At 45.9% G+C, this 20,669-nt stretch overlaps 1 protein-coding gene across 2 annotated transcripts in view; it reads right to left on the minus strand.

Annotated features, from left to right (window-relative positions):
- LOC131667642 (fringe glycosyltransferase) overlaps nucleotides 1-20,669 on the minus strand; it is a 60,937-nt gene that overhangs the window by 24,348 nt on the left and 15,920 nt on the right. For both annotated transcript variants that reach the window (XM_058941206.1, XM_058941205.1), the window contains exon 5: nucleotides 4,333-4,492. In XM_058941206.1, the coding sequence (XP_058797189.1) occupies nucleotides 4,333-4,492 (160 nt within the window). The remainder of the gene's footprint in view (nucleotides 1-4,332; nucleotides 4,493-20,669) is intronic.

Consider the following 20,669-nt stretch of genomic DNA (forward strand, 5'->3'; position numbering starts at 1 on the left):
GACGTCTAACAACGCTCTCGCTTCTATTTTAATCCTCTTTCCGTCGAGTTCTCTCCTTCTTGTGCTATTTTAACGAGCCAGCGAACGGCCCGCCTTCATCGACGCAACGGGATTTTCGTGCAATCATATCGTTCGATAAATTTTCGACCATTAATGATTCTTTCTTGTGGAGATCTTCAAAGTGAAAAGATGGTTGCATTTCGGCGAGTAACTAACGGCAACTAAAGCTTTCTCACAGTCCAACATTTCAATATTTTTATTTTTATTTCCGTTTGTCCCATTCAATTTACCCTCGAATAAGCTTTCCCCACGAGCAAAGCGATTAGGAGAAATGTCTAAATCGATTGGTTCAAAAATCCACGAAACACTGTCAAAAGACAAATAACCTAGTCATATGACAACGTGTTACTCGTATGAATTTGAAGCTAAGTCACGTAGCTTGGCTCGCAATCATTATAGAGTGACAATTATGCCAGCTGCGCGGCCATTACGAAAAAGTGTTACAAGAGCCTCGCGGAAGCCTTGTCGTCGTCGACGACGTGGGAGAGCAAGTAGTCGACAATTAGCGAGCGAGGTGCCGTTAAAGTGCTCTTTCTCTCTCCCTCGGGCTGCATCGGTGAACATTTTTGTCGATCTTGATAATTGCTAGATACACGGACGTTCCGGAGTAAGCGAATTAAGCGACTTTTACACCTATGCCAGCAGCAATAATTAACGGCAATAATTTTTCAAAATTACATCAGCTTAGTGTACTTTCTTGATATCTGGAGATGTGACGTTATTGAATAGCAAGATCGTATTTGCGAAATTTACAAGTATTTTATTCCAATTGATCAACACCTGACGTAATAAATTATCGTCATTCGAGAATAAAAAATGTGTTATAAGACGACAAAAACTAGTCACTGTGCACTTTCAGTTGACAAGCAGTTGTAATTAATCACAACACACTGCGTAAAAAACCACCCTGCAGGAATAGCAAGTACAGGTGCGCAAAAAATCAAATAAGACAAAGTATTCGATAAGCAATAAAAAAAGGAGAATATCGAAGAGCTATTGCACTGCGGGGCCGTCGTCGCAAGTAAAAGCAGAAAAAGCACTCTAGTATGAGAATCCAGATAAATGGCAGTTGAATGATCGACGGTCATTTTCACGTCAGGCTGGGCTCACTCGCAATTGCTATCGCGTTCGCGCAATCGACTACACACACACACACATGGCGCTAGCGATGGTGACGGTGGTGGTGGTGATGCAGCAGTCAGCTGTCAGCGGGGTGCGCGAGCGCCAATGATATAATGGGTATCGTGTGCGATTGAAACCACCGCAATTCAGCGCGAATCTAATTGTTTGCACGCATCTGAAAAACTTGTTAAATATCGCAGATATATATTTACACCAAAGAATTTCTCCTTCCTAATTTGTTTCGGTCGTACTTTATGTGTTTTACGCCACAAAGGAGGTGTAGCTTCGAAACGGAAAATAAGACAAGAAAACAGGTTACCTATAATCTGACGCGTCGTAAATTAATTAAACGTAATACAAGGCGTTCTTGCCGAAAACTTATCGCACCGTCGTAAACATAGCAGGAAAATACTTGCCGTCATATTCCAGAATCTAATGACTAACCGTTTTCACTGAGCCGCGCCTGCTCTGGCAAAGATAAAACCGAAATATGCCGCACCGCATGTAGTTCTTTGTTTTTTTCGTAAGTTAAAGTGACTTGAAATGGCAAAGCACATAAGTGCATACCAGTAAACTAGAAGCTTATTACCGATTATCCGCCAGCGAGTACTCTTTGCAGACTGTTTTACGCAAAGTAGGTGCAAACTTGCATAGGCACGGGGAGGCCATCAAGGAAATTGAAAGAATCCCGGTGAAGCAAGTGTAACTCGAGAACCTCTTGTCGAAAGACCTATCAATATGTAGGTCTTTGTCGATGTCGGACTTACGCACTCGGTTGTCTGACGGTTCGTCCGACTAGTCGTTGCTTTGCCTCTACACACGACAAGGATCTAAAATGCATATGAGTTTTCTTGGTCGCGGTGAGATGATCGTTCCGCATGTGCACGTACGTGTATTGCGAACAACACATGGCAAGGTACGAAGGCCGATAACCGTCAAAGATAGCCACATAGTATAACGAACATTAAATTGCCCTCTAGCCCCTAGCTTCCTCCATATTATAAAATATCCGAGCGATAGGATGAAAGGGAGGAGTAGAGCTTGCCGTGGTCGCTCTACAACGATTCCTTAGACCGTGAGCTCGCAGATTTGCACGGCTGATAAGCAGCAGCAGCAGCAGCAGCAACAGCAGCAGCACGCGTGGCTATACGTACATGCATATAGCCATATAGCTGTATGGCTATTGCCGTGTCCAGCTTTTCGTTGTGATTTATTGCTTTGCCAGCAAAACCTTATCGGCTGCTAGGGTACTGCTCTTCAAATCCACTGCGCCACGTGACACACATGCATATAAGAATCTTACATCATGTAGTGATTTAATGCTTGTCGATTTCTCGTATATCGTATTAATGAAGAGTGATTACGGCATTCGCGACTGGTTCATTGAATAAAAGAGATTTTTATTATCAAGTACTCGATGAAAGTTGAAATTTCCTAATTTCTAGTACAAATTCATCGTCATTTGACTTACGACGACCAATTTATTTTTACATTTATTTTCATAACGTAAATCAAAAAATGAACGTTAAATTTAATAATTCTGCTACGTGAATCCGCTGAAATTTGTTCGAACGACAGTTTGAAAATAATACAGCATATAGAATAAGCCAGGTATATAGTGCACGTGCGCACACGTGCATCGCGGGGCAACTGAACTCGAGCAACGGTGCTCGTACGTGGCGAGGCGTGACGCGACCTTGCGAGAAAGAACGACGTTCGAAGGCTGATGGATTTTCAAGCACGAGGCGTTTATGAAAAATACGTGTGCTGGCAGAGGCCTGTAAAAGAGCAGCGGAGCAGCAACTATTGCGGACAGTAAACGCAGCGATAACAACGCGCGGAACGGCCGTTTTTCGCGCAAAACACCTCGCGCTCGGCAGCTGCGCACCATTCGCAACGTCGTTTTAATGTGCTTCGTTTTAGCGAGGGGCAGGCTGGTGCGCGCTATGAGATATTATGCGTCTGGAATTGAATTTTTTTCGCGGCTAGCAGTTTTTAATTGGACCGAGCGTTCTGACTTTATAAAACGCGCATAACGAACGAACAGTCATTCTTTGAAGCTGTGCGTTTCGTGCAACATTTCCAGGTAAACTTCTCGTTGTTCAGTCATTCGAAATCCCTTAAATGCACCCTCGCGCATAAGACAGACAGTGTGCACGAAACTATTTCCTTTTCTCTGCAATATCTACGCCAAACAGTGGGATATTTTTCTTATCGAATTCATGGCTACGACAGCAACTGCGCCGTGTGAACGAAGAATGCTGAATCATAGAGTCTGTCACTATGACATCTTCGCAAGTGTTAATTTACGTAGGTGCTCGTGCTTTCTGCGTCGCGTACCGATAACTTTGTGCGTGCAAACAATCGACGTACGGAAATAAACGACGACGACGACGACGACGACGATGAGTATGTACGCAGTGAGCGCAAGGACAGGACGAGTTACGCATTTGTAGGATCATCGTCGTCCGAAGGTAATGTCCGTTATATGCCACAGCCGCACTCGCCGCTACGGCGGTCGTTGAGCATTAGCGTAATCCCACAGTAATTTCCGATGCAATATCGAGGCATCAAACTGTCATCGAGTCGTTTTCACGGGAAGCGCTCTGTGGTCACTGACCGCTGCTTCGTACGACCACACGTATCGGGTAAATATGCAGCTGAATGAAAATTATCGAAATATATGCTTTGTTAATAAATGTTTGTTAAGCTTAAACGATGCGGGCGTCGACTGCGATCACTTAATGCCACCTACACGCTCGAATTAACCAGGATCTGATCAGAAATTATGTTAATTAACGGATGACTCTCGGCATTTGGCAATTGGTACAATGGCAAGCGCCTGCGAGACGCAAGAGAATCCGCGTTTCAGGAATGCGATCGATGATCCGTACAATACGCCCGATGGTCGCAGACGATAAGCTCGTCCAAGACCAGCCCACTAACATGCCAATCAGCGTAGAATTTTTCTTAACTCATCGACTTTCGTTGTACCGCGTACGCGCAATAAGGAGGCAAGGGTCAGCGCGCCTGCGAGCTCGACTCGTGTCCACAATTAAGCGATTGAAGCGGTACCGAGGAAAAAGCAAAAACATCGAGTGTCTGCGGAGGACGCCAAAAAAGAAGGCCGATTCAAAGGGAAGAGCTCACCGATCGCTTTGAAGAATCAGCAGTTTGCCGATTGATCTCCAGCGGAGTTGGTATCGACGGCCTGCCGAGGTACCAATCCTCACGGGGATTGTAATTGTCCAGCAGCTTCAGCAGTCTTGGCACATTCACGTAATTGTCGTCGTCGAAGTGACAAAACCATCTGTAACACATCAAACGATATCCGCTTAATATGTATCGTTTTCATTTTTTAACTTGCAATAAGTCTTTATTTGCTCCAGGAAACCTAGTCCCACTAATAAATGCACTCAAAAAGGGACTTTTATGGACGCTCAAATTCCTAAACTCTTTCCTTATGACGATGTTTCGAGTGTAGGCGCTGTAGCGCCAGCACGACTATAACGCAATCAATGTACGCGTCAGTAGATGGGAACAGGCTGTTAGGATTCTTCCTGGAACGTCACATGTACGAGTTCTTGCTGCTTGTAAAGTAAACACCCTAGCAACGTATCTTCCTTTTTACTCCTTTTTTGCATAAACTGAACATACAACGTTCTCTCGTAAACCCCACCCTTCAAACATGAAATTTACGAGTACAGTTTGAACTTAATTAGCGTTATATGATAAAACATACAAACTTGACGATTTTATCGTCACAACTCGGCGCGACATACCTCACGCTTGTGCACGTTTTTATTGTTACTTATTTTTAACTAAAATATCACAAAATGAAGTCACCATTATGAATTTGTTAAAAATTTCTAATGCAAGTATACGGAAGCGATGCGAACCTAATGAATCTTATTCGCGAATCAATAATGAATAGAAACAAAGATTTCTCGCAGAAATAATGGCAAGTTGCCGAAATGGAGCAATCGTGTACATATACGTAACAACAACAAGGGTAGTTGCGTGGGAAAGCAAAAGCGTGCGACTTAATGTTTCTCCCCTTCATGGCAAGGCTTCCCTCGCGTCCTCGTTTCTTTCTGCTTTTTTTTCAACTGGTGGCCGAAGCGGGTGCGTGCTTGGACTTGAATATAATGGGGACCTCCTCGACAGCTTTGGCTAAATTACTGAGTATACACGTGGGCCATTGTATTACGCTCTCGACACGTGACTCTTACCATACGTACATAAGGTCAATTTATCGTTGCAGAGAATCGCGTACAATGCTGTGTATATTTTGGTCGGATATTCTGGGTTATTTCTATGCAGTTGACAATTGAAATCAAGAAAATAAATCTTTCACAAGGATTGTGCGAATCACACGTTCAACTTTTTCGGAATGAAAGTGTACAGCGCGCGAATCTAGGCTATCAATTTCAATCACATATCGATTTAGTCTCATTCTCGACCAATGTCCTGACGCAACGCAGCGACCGCTCATTCCCACCCTCGTCTTTCCTTTTTGTACGTGCCTCGTGCACTGATTGACACGGGGATGCACTTGGCATGTGAACTGGGAAAAGTCCGCCTCTCTCGATTGCCATTGCGGTGTATATATAAGTATAGTGCAACATGAGCCTCGTTCTTTCGGAGAGTGTTTAATTAAAGTCGTTAAGTCGCTCCGCGCCTTTCTTTCTTTTTTTTATCTTTACGCCCCCTACTTTTAAATCTAATTCTACTTGATTCCCGTAATCAGCACAACTGGAGCTTGTCAAGAGACCGATTCCTACACAACCTTCGTATCTCTCTGCCATTTTTATTCTTTGTCAGTTGCGTCCAAGTGCAGCCTTCATTAATATACACTACTCGAAACATACAGTGCAATGGTACTCTAGGCTTTTATTTGTAATGCGTTTACATGTGCCGATTCCGACTGAACAAACTTGCACTTGTCGTAAATTTTATATTTTTAAATCTGTGATATTTTATCGTGTGTACCGAGTTACTGCAATGTTTGTAAGACGTTTTCAAAAATGTAGCTTATTTTTAATATAGATTTTATGGCTTTTGCGAGCATCAGTGGTTCAGTGGTCGGATGCTCGTTCCTCACTTATAGTGGAATATTCCCTAAGTCTTAGCGCGTGTAACTATGTGTCTGCTTGCACATAAACTGTCGCCAAAGTAACAAACACTTTATTAGCGCATCGATTTATTAATACTAAATCTTACTCGCGACTATTAAGCGAATCGATAATGACATTTTACAAAATTTCACCGTGGCAAAAGAAATTACCTGTAAATTTGCTGGTCACTCTCATCAGTATACATTGCTCCACATATGTTCCACGACAAAAATAACGGCATCGCGCAGGATATGAATAATACCTCAATTATCTATAAAATGTTTTATACTAGGTCAGCGAACAAAACACCAACGTATAGTAGTTCGAACCGCCTCAGGTGAAAAGGAAGGACACAAAAAAACGATTGTTTTTCATAAACGAAAAACAAATCAATAACTTTGCATAGATTGATCGATATGATCATTTAAAAATAATATTAAACGCACAAAAAACTGTTTGCTACTTATACACTGACTGCCCATCAAGTGGCAATTGTATACTCGTAAGTCTGAACACACAGCCTTCCCCACTCTCTCTTCGACTCTGCTTCGTCACCATTCTATTCTCCTTTATTGCATCCAACAAAAATTACGATAATCAGGTATGCAAACTTTTTAAAATTTTTACTAATTGTTGCTAATTATGTAGGCTGACATGATTCCGCAGTCATAGCCTAGAATCCCTTTGCGATGTTGATTGTCCAAGGGTGCACTCGCACACATACCGTTAATAAGCGAGATGTTCTCTTGTGAAACGTGCTTATTTTCTATATCCACATAAGATTAAAGCTGTAAAGTAACTGTATAGCATTTTTCTGATGCAAGTAAAATGATGATTTTGGAAAAAGAGGGAAGGGTTTTGTAAGCTCTGACGACAATTGTTTTAAACTTTTAAATTGTTTTAAATTATGTTGATGCATTAGAGCGGCGGTGTATACCTATAGGCACGAAAGAAAAGGTGCTCGAGCCTTGATCATCGAGCGAAGGGCAAGATTGCCAATTAGGAAAAATTGCCAAGAGTGTGAGAGCGACTACTACTTGTTACACACGCGATAGATCGTCGTCGCCAGTCACCGGATGCTACCACCATCACTGCAGCCACCATCAACCGCCACGAATGAAATTATACACGTCGAAGAAATCGCGGCGGTGGCGGCGGCGGCGGCGGCTGTCTCGGCAAGAAACTTACGGATCACCTTTCCTACCAAGCATCCTCGTGCCAGCGCACGGACAACTTGAGGCGGCTCCGATATACACTCACTTTTTGCACTCTTTTGCGCCAGGCCTTCTTGTAGATCTAATTTCATTTATTACTTTTTTGGTTGTAGGCGCGAGGGAAAAGGATCGATGACAGACAGTTCTTTAGTAGCGCAGCCATGAGCACCGATGGACGAAGGATGACAAGTTTCTATTTCGAAAACGTAAGCCACTTCGTGTAAATTTGAATTAGCATTCGTACATTTTAATGGAGCCGATCTCGATCGTCAGCTAAACGCTATAATTTGAGCAAAAAAGAGAATGCAAATTGGCGTGATGTAGAGTGAGCGTGCGTGTAGATCGGATGAGGCGAGGGGATGCGGATAAAATGAAATGCAACGAATTGATCGATTCATCGCGCGAGCGCACTCTCGCCCGATCAATCAGTCAATCAGTCTTCCACTCTTCCATTATCTCCATTTCCCCATCTGCGTCGTCTTGCTCCCTCTCGTGCATATCTACATATACATACAGTGGACGTGCTTGTCGTTCTCGTTATAGCATTTTACCTCGGGCTAGATACTTGGACACTGCAGGCTACGAAAGTATGCGCATGGCATGCTTCAAATAAAATAGACACCGTTCTTCGCTGTACGATTGTACCAAACGTTTTTCAAGCACACGAGTAAAAAGGTTGATCGAATTTTCCAATCGCATTGCGATTTATTCGATTTCATTGTCGATCGATCAATCTTGCGTATTGTATCTGGTTACGCATCGACGCATCGACCGACTCAAGTGTGTGTCATCGCACGCGAGCCTTCGGCGTCAGCCCAGTCGCGCAAGCCATTGGACCTAATATTTCGCCATTAGTCATTGCACTGTTATTCTACTATTGTATCGTTTACTCGCAGACAAGCTAAAGTGCAATGGCATTCGAGATTTGACTTTGAATTGGGAGCCGTCGTCCCGGACGTTTTGGCCGCGGCCTTGGCCGCCGTCAGCGTCTTATCGTTAAAATACGCAGAATCGCCGGTAGGTCGGGCGGACTTGTCGATCGCGCTCGAAACTTGCTGGATTCATCGCAGCATACCAACAAGGAGGACCAGGTGTCATAAAGAACTAGCGGACAAACAGCGCGCAGCGAGCGCAGCTCTGCACACACCGCGCGTACAGCGATTATCCAAGCCGGCAGGTAATGAGCGTAAAGGGGCCATTGCTATATTTGCGTGGACGCAGGATGCTCGGTGTCGTTAGTAATACTGGCCCGAAGCTGCGTGCGCGCGCGCGCGTCGAGGACTCTCGCAGCGGCGTATCGGTCGGAAGATCGGCAATTACCGTGCTCAACGCACTGCTCTCGTTTCTTCTTCTTTTTCTCATCCTCCCTCTGCTCCCGCCCTTCGCTGCTCCTACCTAGCCAGTATAACTCGCTCGCTGGGCCGATTTAACCCGTGGCGATCGCTCAAGTACGTTAATTATGTATAGCCGGCACAGCCCACTGAGGATTGTCTAGCGGCCTTCTTGCCTCGCAGACTCGGCAAGCGCATTAGCCTATAGGCAGAGGCAGCTTTCGCAGTTTTTTTTCTATCTTCAGCGTCGCGCTCATTTTTCTGCGTGCTAAGGTAAACTGCGTGCGCGCACGGCCATTTGCATTCTCGGCAGAGAGATTTACAGTTAGCGAATCGTCGTGGAGAAACCGAGCAGAGCGCGCAGTCTTATCTGTTATTCCAACTAAATGTAATTTTCGTGATAAAAAGAGGAGAAAAAGTGGAGAGACGACGTTGGCGCGGCCAATCGCACTTTTCTCAGCCCGCACGCGGCCCTGACTAATTGCCCGTGTCTTTTTCGCGCCAGTTCTCTGCCGCACTTTCAATCTCGGCTCCTTTCAGATGTCTCCTGAGCCGCGCTCCACAGCCACGGCCAGCGATAAGACCTGCCTGGCTTTTCCCTCCTTGCGCGCGCGCGCGCGCGCGGACGCCAATCTTGCGATCGAATCGCAAGCCTCCCAAACCCCTCGTCGTACAGAGACGTAACAAAGCGTGCTAACCTTCTCTCATCTGCATCTCGCCGTAGATCTTGCAAGCACTCTGTGAGCTTTTCAAGTTCACGGCTACTCTGCGCTCGATCCTTCGAAAACCATTAAAAAGCGGTAGAGGCAGTCTTAGCTGCCAGTATGCGCGTCTGATGTTTCTTCTATTTTATGTTTCTACGAGTTGCCACTCGATTGTTCGGCTTCGAATGAAGAATATTGAGCATCGTGCGAGCCTCGGTCCGAGTGATTTTATTAGGCAGTCAGCCGCGAGAGAGGCGAGGACTGCTACCGACTGGATTCCAGATTGCCCGAGGAAAATGGAGTCACGCTTACACTATAGGCGCACGGTACCCAAGAAATTACAGACTGCGCGACGACGATCCGACAAAACAGAGCAGCACGAGACGCAGGCGCGAGCACTTGATTGAAGGGAAAAGAGCCTCGCTCGCGCGCCAGAATTTGCATGAGATTTGCTGCCCCGGCCACACGTATACAGCAGAAACACGCGATCGAACGCTGCTGCTCTATTCGCAATCACATGCACACAACTTGGCCTTGTCGTTTCCCAGCTTGCTTCTTCGTTTTTCCGTCGGCCGGCAGCGCCAGTGAAAGAGTGAACAACTGAAAAGAAGCGCGACTCTTTTGCGCCACTGTTTTGCGCCAGCTGCCGGTCAGCCGGGTTAGCCGGGTTAGCCGGGTCCACGATTGAGACAAGACAAAATACAATACATCCCCAGCTCTGTACTTTCGGCTGAGGCTGAACATCGCCAGAAGTTTTATTGCGCAAGCAATAACATTTAATCGACGTGCGATTTTACTGCCGAGAGCATAGCCCGACAAGGAAGGGCGACCGAAGAGACAAGCAACCTCTCTCCATTAACGCCCACGCAGAAAATTGAAATTAGGCAAATAAATTGAGACTGTAGAGCAGCCACTAGCCGACGATTCATGCCGAAGCTGTCATTTATTAATAAGAGAACTATTCGCGGTATCTATTAATTACGCAACGACAAATCAATAATGCAAGAACGCAATAAACCAATAACGTACTATTCGAGTGACTTGTAATAAGTCACTGGCTGTCAATGATGAAAGCGACAAAACGGCATAAATAACCAATCGATAGTACAGTTCAGAAATACCAAGTGACAGCCAGGATGCACAAACGCGCTAATTGCAAAGGGCCTTACGCGTTCGCACAAGACTGACTTGCCTATATATATGTGGCGGTCACTTGCATATGCCCGTTTCTTCTTCCTCTTCCTCCTCCTCTACTTCCGTTTTTTGAGCCCAAACGTATTTGTGTTCGCTTCATATTTTTCATTTTTATTCTCTGCCTCTCGTTGTTCATTGTTGAACGATATTTTGCTTATATCCTTCGCTGCTACAGACCTCAATTAAAAATAACGCTATGATAAATGCATTCGGCGAAAAGAGCGGCTGTATATAAATCCCACCGGTGCAGAGCAATTCAAAAGTTTTATAATCTCGTGAACGCAGCGCAAGTATGCTTAGTTATGCTTCGAACATCCGAGCTTCCGGAATGCAGAGGAGTATGCGCTTTATGCATGCAATGCAAAGCTAATTCGTCGGAACAACCGATGATCCATTTTAATTTTTGCACCTTATCCCGTGTGCCTCTCAAATTGCGCGCTGAGCTTTATGATTTGTCGACAATTTGAAATTGAAGCACGTGCTGAATAAACATGCCCTCAGCGAATTGATACACGGGCACAACAATTATTTTCACCTCGATTCGTGCGGTTAAACGCGTCAAGACGCATATTCTTTACAGTACTTACAAGCTGCTTCGCCGACCTCCATGAGAACAAAAGGCAGGACGAGCAGAGTTTTGAATAAAGTGGAAAATGCGTTTCCGTTACTGCATCTAATTTTCTCGGCTTGGCTACTCGCCCTCCCAAGCAGAAAACAGCTGTGAATAGAATACTTGGCGCTGTTGCTCTTTGGCATTTAATACCGTTTTTCTCTAGCTACCGCCAAAGATATTCTTCCAGCAGTAGGAATAACAAAAATTTGTCATCGAGAATATCATTCACTTTCCCCGAAGCTCTAAGTATACGAGCGTCGCCACGCGTAGATATAGTATACTGAGAAGCTCGCAGCGACAGCAGCGTCACGGGCAATTTACGTCCTTTGTAGCCATTACAGATCCTTGGATCCTTCCACCTGCCACTGTCCGCTGCTTTTGCACTAAGAGAAAAGTCTCAGGGCGGCTAATCCGCGCCGCTGCACTCTGCATCCATCTTCCTCCCGTTTCTTCTTCTTGCTGCCATTGTTTCTCCAACGACTTCCTAATTCCAATGTACTTTTTTGGTGTCTGGCGGAAATCGTGAACTTCAATAAACTTGCTGCATTTGAAAAACTCATTGCAGCCTCGGTTTTCAGCAAGTACCGTTCGATTTTGCTCCAACGAGTCGTGATGGAACAATTAGCTAATACGTACTACACGCACAGAACAAGGCTTTGAAGGAGAATGACGTGGCTAATAAAACAAGTCGATGCAACGGCATGGCAGGATGTACCCTCGGCGAAATATGCGGTTTGCTAAAACTCATTGCACGAGGCGAGACAAGGACTGATTTTTGCCGTGGAGTCCCTCTTGTAGTAACGTCGTTTAATTACTTTACCGACCAACCGAAAGGACGGTAGTTACTAGCGAATTACATCGCCGAGACGATTAACGTCTCCTCTGCCCTACCCTCTTCTTTTTTTCGATTTTTCGAAGAGAGAAGAGAAAAGCTTCTGCCTCGCCTCGCAGACAGGCTGAGTACTTCTTATTATTGCCTGCGCAGCAGCCGTCGCCGTGCCACTGCCGCGCCACCGCGCCGTTTCAAAATCAACGCACCGTCGCTAATAACAAAGCCAAATTTAAATTGCAAAGGCTTGGCCTCCTTCACTTCCTTTGACTCGAGATCAATTAAAGGCACGCGTCTGCTGCCGCTCAGTCGATAATCGTATTACCTTGCGCGAGTGATTGCAATAATTGAAGTGTAACTTTTTTCGTGACGCGCGAGCACTGCGAGAGCTCAGATTGTGCGGTTGAGAGGCTCTTTCTTTTATTTCAAAGCCAATTTCACAGCTCGACAAAATTCATTAGTCGTTCGCGGATAAATCAGCTGCGCTTCTTCGCGCTCTCGGGTGACCTCGTGACACAAAGCTGCATTAAAGCCCGTGCGGGGAGGTGCCGGCTTACCAATTTAAAAGTCAACGCAACGCAACTCAGTTCCTTTCGGAAGGTCTTTTCATACGTGCCGCTTTTTTTCTGCCTCTTTTTCAGAGTTGCTTAATATACTCGCTCATACTCCTTTCGGAACGCCCTAATTTACGAGGTACGAGATAATTAGATGCGCAAGTTGAACATTTCATTTTTGACATTTAATTATGCCGCGCTATGAACTTTCAACAAGATCCATATCATCGCGCAAGTCTTGCTTGGCGTCTGTATGCCAACTAAACAAGACAATCCCAATTTACATGGCAATTGGCGAACTACTTGGATAGCCCGTTAAAAATGCGCACCTGCGCAAAAACAAGAGCCTCCTCCGTTCTCAAGTTGCCATTACTCCGGTGCATTACGCTGCGTGGGTAACCCAAGCCTATCAAGATTTCCGTTTTTCCGTAAATAAGCCGCCGAAAAAAGAGAAGCAGTTTTGCCCAGTCGCACTTCAAATCACATTATTTAGGCTGCGAGTACATAGGCACCCAAATCCAAGGTGAGCGTGTGGCTTATACAGATATGTGTTCCATCATGCTTGCTTAGTAGACGTACGCCAATGGTGCACACCTCGTCGCAAGCCTACGGTCATCCTAGTAAGCTTTTTTTCGTTCGACTTGGAAATGACAGGTTCATCGCGCGTGACTCGCGTCAAACGCAAATATTTGTTGATTGTTCAAGTTGTATAGTTGACGGGACGAATCGGCCCGTTGAAATCACGTTGCAGCAGCATTGCACTCACTCTCTTCCTCTCCACTGAAGCAAATCAGCTGCTTCGTTATCGCGTAGAGTGCCACGATCGCGAGCAGTCGGTTGACCCGAATCGCAAGGGCAAATTATCCGTGTTTTACGTGTTTATCGCCGAAGGAGCGCGAGGAGTCGTTCCTCTGCAACGGACTTTCACTTGGTTGGTGAATGCGATATATAGCAGGTAGGTAACGTCGAATGCGACCTCTCTGCTTACGTGTAGAGCGCGTGCGGTCCAAGAGACGATTACACTGCTCGGCACGGATTCGTCGTCTTTTCTGCGTGTGTAAAAGTATAAGTAACTGGTGAAGTGATGGTCAACGAATAAATCGTTAAAAGGATTGCCAAAGACCTATAAGACGGAGACGAAACAGAGACCGAGGGAAGAAATCCAATTCCCCGTAGCCATAAGTCGGATTAAAACCTTCACCGTGTGCTTTCATCTCGCAGCATTACCTCCTCCATCATTCGCCTGATGAGAGATTTCAAAGAAGAAGAGCCACGAGTGATTTCGGTTGGCTGCAGTCTGTGCTTCCGGCCCGGCGATTTTTCGGCCAACGAATAACAAGCATTTTGGCTCACAGCACCGCGCTGCATAATAGACGCGGACCAGGCGAGACGCTCGCTCGTCAAAGCTGGCAGCGAGGCAGTAGTCGTAAATGTTGCTTGCGAACGACGCAGAAGTATCCCCTGTTGAAACGTTGGAATTTCACTGACGGGTAATCAGTGCTCCATGGAATTACTAAATCTTTTAGTGAAATTGATTACCGAAGAGAATGCTATGCCGTTCGGTGAACAATAACGACGTCAGTGCTAGGTGAGCAAGTCTCGTCTGCGATACGATTGAAATGACTTGGACCGCTTGAAAAATAAAAAAGCCAACAAAAGCTCGGTCGCGAGGGGCCCATAAGCAGTAGTGACGGTGGTGGTAGGTAGGAACGACGGCACGGGTTGCGCACGAGCAGCCCTCGAGCGTTTTGTTGGTAGAGAATCCGTTCTGCTTAGCTCGCGTGCTTCGGCTTTTACTTGTTGGTCGCGCGCGCACTTGACTGCGCCCTGCAGCAAAGCCTCCAAATGATTGATTATTAAAGCCGATGGAGCTTTTCCGATATCGATTTTACATTCGACAAAGTCTTTCGCTAGTCGATCGGTGCCGCGAAATTGGTGCGACGGAACTTGACGCGGAAGGAAGAGTATTGGCCGTGTGGTGGGCGATATGTATTGTAAAATCGCAGGTAGTCTCCGTCAAATTATAATTACAGTCTCTGAAGCGCGTAAAGGTCATATAGGTGACTACCTTGCGCATTGAAGAAAGGAAAAATAGGAGCTGCGCTCGTTTTTAATCGAAATCCCCTCTACGAAGGAGAGAAAAAGAAACAGCAGCAAGAGCGAGAGCCTCGACTCGAGCATTTCCATTTTCGAGCCGTTTATCTCGCGACCACGCCCTCGACTCAAAGCGTAAAACCGCCTGGATATTGACCTCCACAAATCTTGGCGAGCGCGCACACGAGAGTCAGCTCGAGCTGATTCAGCAGATATTGCCGAGCTCAACTGCGTGCGGCCCTTTTCTTCGCTATATCCTCATCGGCGCGCCGCCCAATAATGTGCCATGAATACAAAAAGGCCACCATGCTTCTTGCGATTATTCAAAGCTGATGTTGCGATGCTGTGTCGCCTGTAGCAACTGTGTTCAATTGTCGAAATTGCAACGGTGTGGCGGTTAATTGTACGCTAGGCAGGGCTGTAGTTGCGATCAAGGTGAACGGGCACGGCAGCGCGCGAACGCCGTGGAGCTGTCAGGCAGCGGCGGCAATCGCCTCGCGTCCTCGGGAGCTGCCTGCAGTCTTCCGAAATTGGGCAGCAGTGTACACCTAGAGGCCGAGCAGATCAGCTGTTCGCGCGTAGGTACACGAGGCACGAAGCGGATGAGCCAATGAACGCACGCGACGGCCAGAGCAAGCGGCGACAGAAAAAGAGAGTCAACGAGCAGTTTCCGGGCGGCTTGGCATGGCCCTCTTTCTCTGTATAAGCGCGCCTGTCAGCCACTATACGCGTGCTTGCAGAATTAATGCTCACCTTCGTGTCCGCCTGCGCGTGTGAGCAATAGTTGCCGATGAACACGTCACTGCTATCCGTACCGTCTGCCTTGCTTGGCTGTGCTCGATGGCTGCATGTGTGCTGTCCGACCGATCGAGACGTTCGATGCTCGAGAGCTTGCGAGTACTCAATCGCGCGTCACCTAATCAAGGTGGCTGGGCCAGGTGTTGCATTGGCGCAACTCGAGTGATTGAGACTCGAGCGAAAGACCAGGCGACAAGACGACGAGCTTTGCAATTTAGAACAAAGATCGTTAATGTGCAGCGCAGCTACGTGAAATGCGTATACACATCCGCATACAACGACGAGATATTAGCATACGAACGTCCGAGGCGGGCACTGCGGTAATATGAGGTATCGTTTCCTTTGTCGATATTTGCTGCATAGTACAAGCACAGTGCGCGGCTAGCGTTGCTGCTTTTAATGCCGCCGGAGCCCCGTGCATAATGCGCCAGCGAGACAACATTAATTACGCTCGCATCTTGCATATCGCGCATGCACGCGCGCGCAGCGGATTCAACAATTCAAGGGAGACCTTCTCGCTGTTCTGGAGCAATGTCAATAGCCGCGCAGACGTGCTTTTCAAAGGTCCCGTTTCCGATTATCTTGATTATGTGCTTTCTAGCGGCGTTGCGCTCGCCGTCGTACCAAAGAACAATAAAATTAAAATTAAAGCGCGTTCGCGCATCGCAACATCGCGCATCTAACACGTGTATTATCAAACGAAAATTCATCGTAAAACTCTCTAGTGAATAATTAATAACACGATGAATGCGTTATGGAAATCAGTGCATTAACCGGAGTCATTAAGTTGTTAACGTAATTATTTTTGCGAACGACGAATCATTAAATCAGCCTCAGTTCCACTATGATTATTACTGTCATTCTCAGAATCACATCGCATCTAACCTTTATTTCACAAGATATTACAAAAATTAATGTGAAAATGGATTTTAAAACAAGACAAGTGCGGTTGTACACCCGTCACGTCTGTTGTTAGTTGTTTCATCTGGCAAGAAGATGGTAATAAAGTGTAAAGATCTCATACAAGTCTGGGAAATAAATTACTTATAATTGCGACAATCTCGTTATCGGCACGGAACATCTTGTGGAGCGCTCTCTTCTCTCTCTCTCTCTCTCTCTCTCTCTCTCTCTCTTGGCGGATCATTTGCTGAGGAGTTTAGTGCATGACATTTCAAGTCCTCGTTTCTCTTGTATATATAATATATGTATTTTTTAATCACTTGATTTTCTGTGTGCGCAATCAAGGCAATATTCGATCCTACATAGACAACACATACAACTGTCGAAATGAAAAAGTACTGTGTCTTCTCTCTTGTTTTCAGTCACTTGTGTGACCAGTTTTGCACAAATCTATTCTAAATGAAAGATTTACCCTAAGGGAACTACATTGCAGAAAAAAGAATGAATTTAATTGCAAAAAATTGGAAGCACTCTTTCAGACGTGTATCGCACACTGCACTCTACGAAACCAAATAGAATGTCGCAGAGAGAGAGAGAGAGAGAGAGAGAGACAATGTCGATCGACCGAAGAGAAAGAATTGGATGTCGTTAAGTATAAACAGAGAGCTGTGGAAAAATATCAGCTGTCCGTTCAGTATATCGGACTTGCTCTCTTTAACGATCTACGCCCATCGACCAGAAAGCTATCCTCCCGTGGGACATTAAGTGAGACGCGCGCGAGAGGTACACACTCGTCGTTAGCGCGAGCGAGCAGCCAAAGGAGATTTATAACGAGAGGCTGCTTGCTGCCGATGAGAATGTCGCTTCGATTGAACGAAAGCCTGTCGTCTTCTCCGTTGCGTTTCTTCTCTCTTGTGTCCCCGTGAGTTTCTTACATTCGGTAGAACCGAGTCTCTCATAGTTTATTAACGGTAACCAGAAATCCGCCAAAGGAATTTAGATTTTAAATACGTGAAAAATAGGCTTGTAAAGATTTGAAATACTCGTTAGCGCGGCGGCTCTCGTTTACCCATTTCCTTCTTTTGCCCAGGCCGATTAATGCATTCTTTATGGGCGCGCTGCAGTTGGAAGTTTAATTAATCGAAAGCCGCGATAAGCCAGGAGAAGAAGAAGAAGCTAAAGGGAAAAGCGCGTCTTTCAATGCAATATGCATATTTACTTAATGGGCCGGAAAAAGGATAAAGATAGACTGACTATCCGATTTCGCGGATTCATATTGATGTAGCACGTCTGTGTACCTTATCTGCGAAGCTTCCGATGAATTAATAAACGAGTCTCTCGGAAAACGAGCATATCTCAGTTAACCCGATCAATAATTTCATATCTCTCTGTAGCCTTGATCTCTCCATTGATGAAATGCCGGGTCGCCAAATAAGATTATCGAATGAAAAACATACTCATATTTCCGAGGCAAAATGGCAAGGAGCTCCGATCGACAAAATAAAAGCGACATTATCTTTAAGTACACATGGTCGATTGGACGACTCGACAATTTCATGTACAAGACACGCTTTCTCAACGTCATAATCAGTAACTAATTTCGAAGTCCCTCTCCTCATCACATGGCTCTTATCGTCGTCTTGAACCAAAAAGCCTGCGCAAAATGCCCAGTGGCGTTTGCATTAAAATCTCTCTCTCTCTCTCTCGCGTGCAAATGAAATGCGCAAAAAGGACCCGTCTGGCCACTCGAAGAAGTAAAGAGCCGGGAACATCGTCTCGTATCCGATCAGAGATAATATACGCGAGAGGTGTACTTGCAGCCGATGAAAGACGAAAAAAGGGGGGCAAAGGGGCGACGCGTCACTCGATCGCCTGCCTGTGCATGCCCCGGGTATCAGGTGCAAACCTGTTTTACAAAAGACCGAGCAGAGTTCCCCGGCACGCACGCAGTTGTGTATGCTCGCAATAGGCCTAGAGGCAGAGAAGGATCGGAGAACTCGAAGCTGATTTCGCGATGCATACGTTTAATCACTCGACGCGTTTAATCTGCCTTCAAACTCCATTTGCGAACCGCTGAAAAGTTTGGACAGTAGCGTAAGCACCTCGCGCGAGAGAATGGCAAAACGAAGACACGACGTCTCAACGAGAAAGGAACAAGTCGAGAGCTAGCTCACTACTCGGATCGAGAGATTGAAAAGTTGCGGAGAGACCGCAGCGACAGCGACTGCGGCCACCAGCTATTCTCAATCTCACGCCATGTGCACTTCTAAAGTTTCCTGAAAAATGGCTCTCTCCGACAATTTCATCGGATTTCTACCGAAACTAGATATAGAAGTGACCATTCAATGGGATGCGTGCACTGGCCGCACAAACAGATCTCTCTCGACATCCGACACTTTAACGCGGCCGAAAGAAGGGCTTTTAAAAGGTTACTAACGACAAGTGTATATAGTAGTCTCGAGTTTCGCGCGGAACCTTTCCGATCCAGAGATGGAAGCAGCCATTGACTCTCTCTTCTTTAAACATACGCAAGCGCGAGATTTTACATGGACCCGCTCGCGTCAATAAATCAATTGGACCAATCGACCAAAGCAGAGGGGTCAAATCGATTAGCGAACATTGATCAAACTGTTATGCGCATTCTATTCGTTTCCTTTCTTGCACTGCTTGCTCATCGTATGTAGCGTGTAATAGACTCACGCTCGTAGACTGCGCGATCAAAAAATCGCCATTATTTCCGAGTCGCACAGGCGATTGCCGATTTCTTGCAATTGAGAATCCCTATCCATTTTCTATCGGCTTGCAAGTCACACTATGGCCGTGTCGCATGAATAATTTTTTTACACTTTTGCAGCCCAACACTCGATGGATCGGCGTACGTGCAGCTATAAATTTCCGCACTGAAATTTTAACAAATAACTCCGCGAGCCGCCAACAGAAGGACAATTGAAAATCCTAGTTGCAAGTAAGCTGCGCCACAGCTCCGTAGGCTTCGACTTTACAGCTTTTTTTCTGAGAGAAAAGATGCAGTCTTTACGGTGCGCAACTGCAGCCAAGAAATTATTCACTACGCCGCAATTTTACAGTCGGTGTAATTTGAAGGTTCCCATGAACGGACAACGGAGTATTAGTCGGATCATCCGAGGATGAAATGAAATTCAGCAAGCTTTTGAACGGACTACTAGCACCACGTACGCTGCTTAATCATCGGAAAATTTTCATTGGCAATTTGATTAGTATCGGCAAAAGCGCACCTACAGTCCGCGTAGCTGCATATAAACGATGGCCGGCGATTTTTCAGGCAGCGCCCTCCGCCGCGGTAGCTAGCGAATATTCCGTACGCGTCGCTGCATAATTGACCGGCGTTCGATTTTTACAAGCGTCAAATATTCGCGATAATAAAATGTTGACTGGTCGGACTGAGTGCAAGTACATTGAGATGGAAGATGAGAGAACGATTTAATGAGTGAATTGATTTAACGAGTACAATCGATAACTTAAGAAGACCGCGAGAACGACGATTCGACACGACAAAAAGACAAAGCACACGCCGCGTCGCTCTTTCCATTGTGCAACGTTTTTTCGCTCGCTCAACTTCCGAAAGCTTCCGAGAATATCGCAGCAGCCTTTTTGCCGTCGCAGCCTTGCTGCTGTACACGCGAATCACGTGTTAGGCGCGCTGCTCGATCACAGAACGTAACAAGGATGCAACACACCTGCAACTCACTCTTGTATGTATATGTTTAGCTACTGAGATTGCAACTCTCTCTTGCTATGTGCGACAGTTTGTTGAATATGCAGTGCAGTGCTGCTGCACCTTACTTGGCCGGATAAAATTTCCTTTTGAGAATCGCGAAGCGTGAAATTCGACGTTTGCGACTTTCATTGCAAATTGCGACCTTCCTTTTGCTCTTTTTTCGCTCTCGCAGTTCTAGTCAGAGAAACTGGCAACTCGCAGAATTTTATTACGTGCAAGTCATAAAGTTATGCATTTGGTTTTTGTTGATCGCGCGGCGTTGCAAACATCCCGATGCAAAGCCTATAAATAAATCCAGCATAAAATAGGTCAAATTATACAGTCGCACGGAGGAGGAGGGTCATCCGCGCGCACGGCAGCGCGGCGAGATAGTACAAAACGA

Source organism: Phymastichus coffea, unplaced genomic scaffold (genome assembly GCF_024137745.1).
Source record: "Phymastichus coffea isolate CEN01 unplaced genomic scaffold, Cenicafe_Pcof_1.1 PCOF00069, whole genome shotgun sequence".
Taxonomy (NCBI): Eukaryota; Metazoa; Arthropoda; class Insecta; order Hymenoptera; family Eulophidae; genus Phymastichus; species Phymastichus coffea.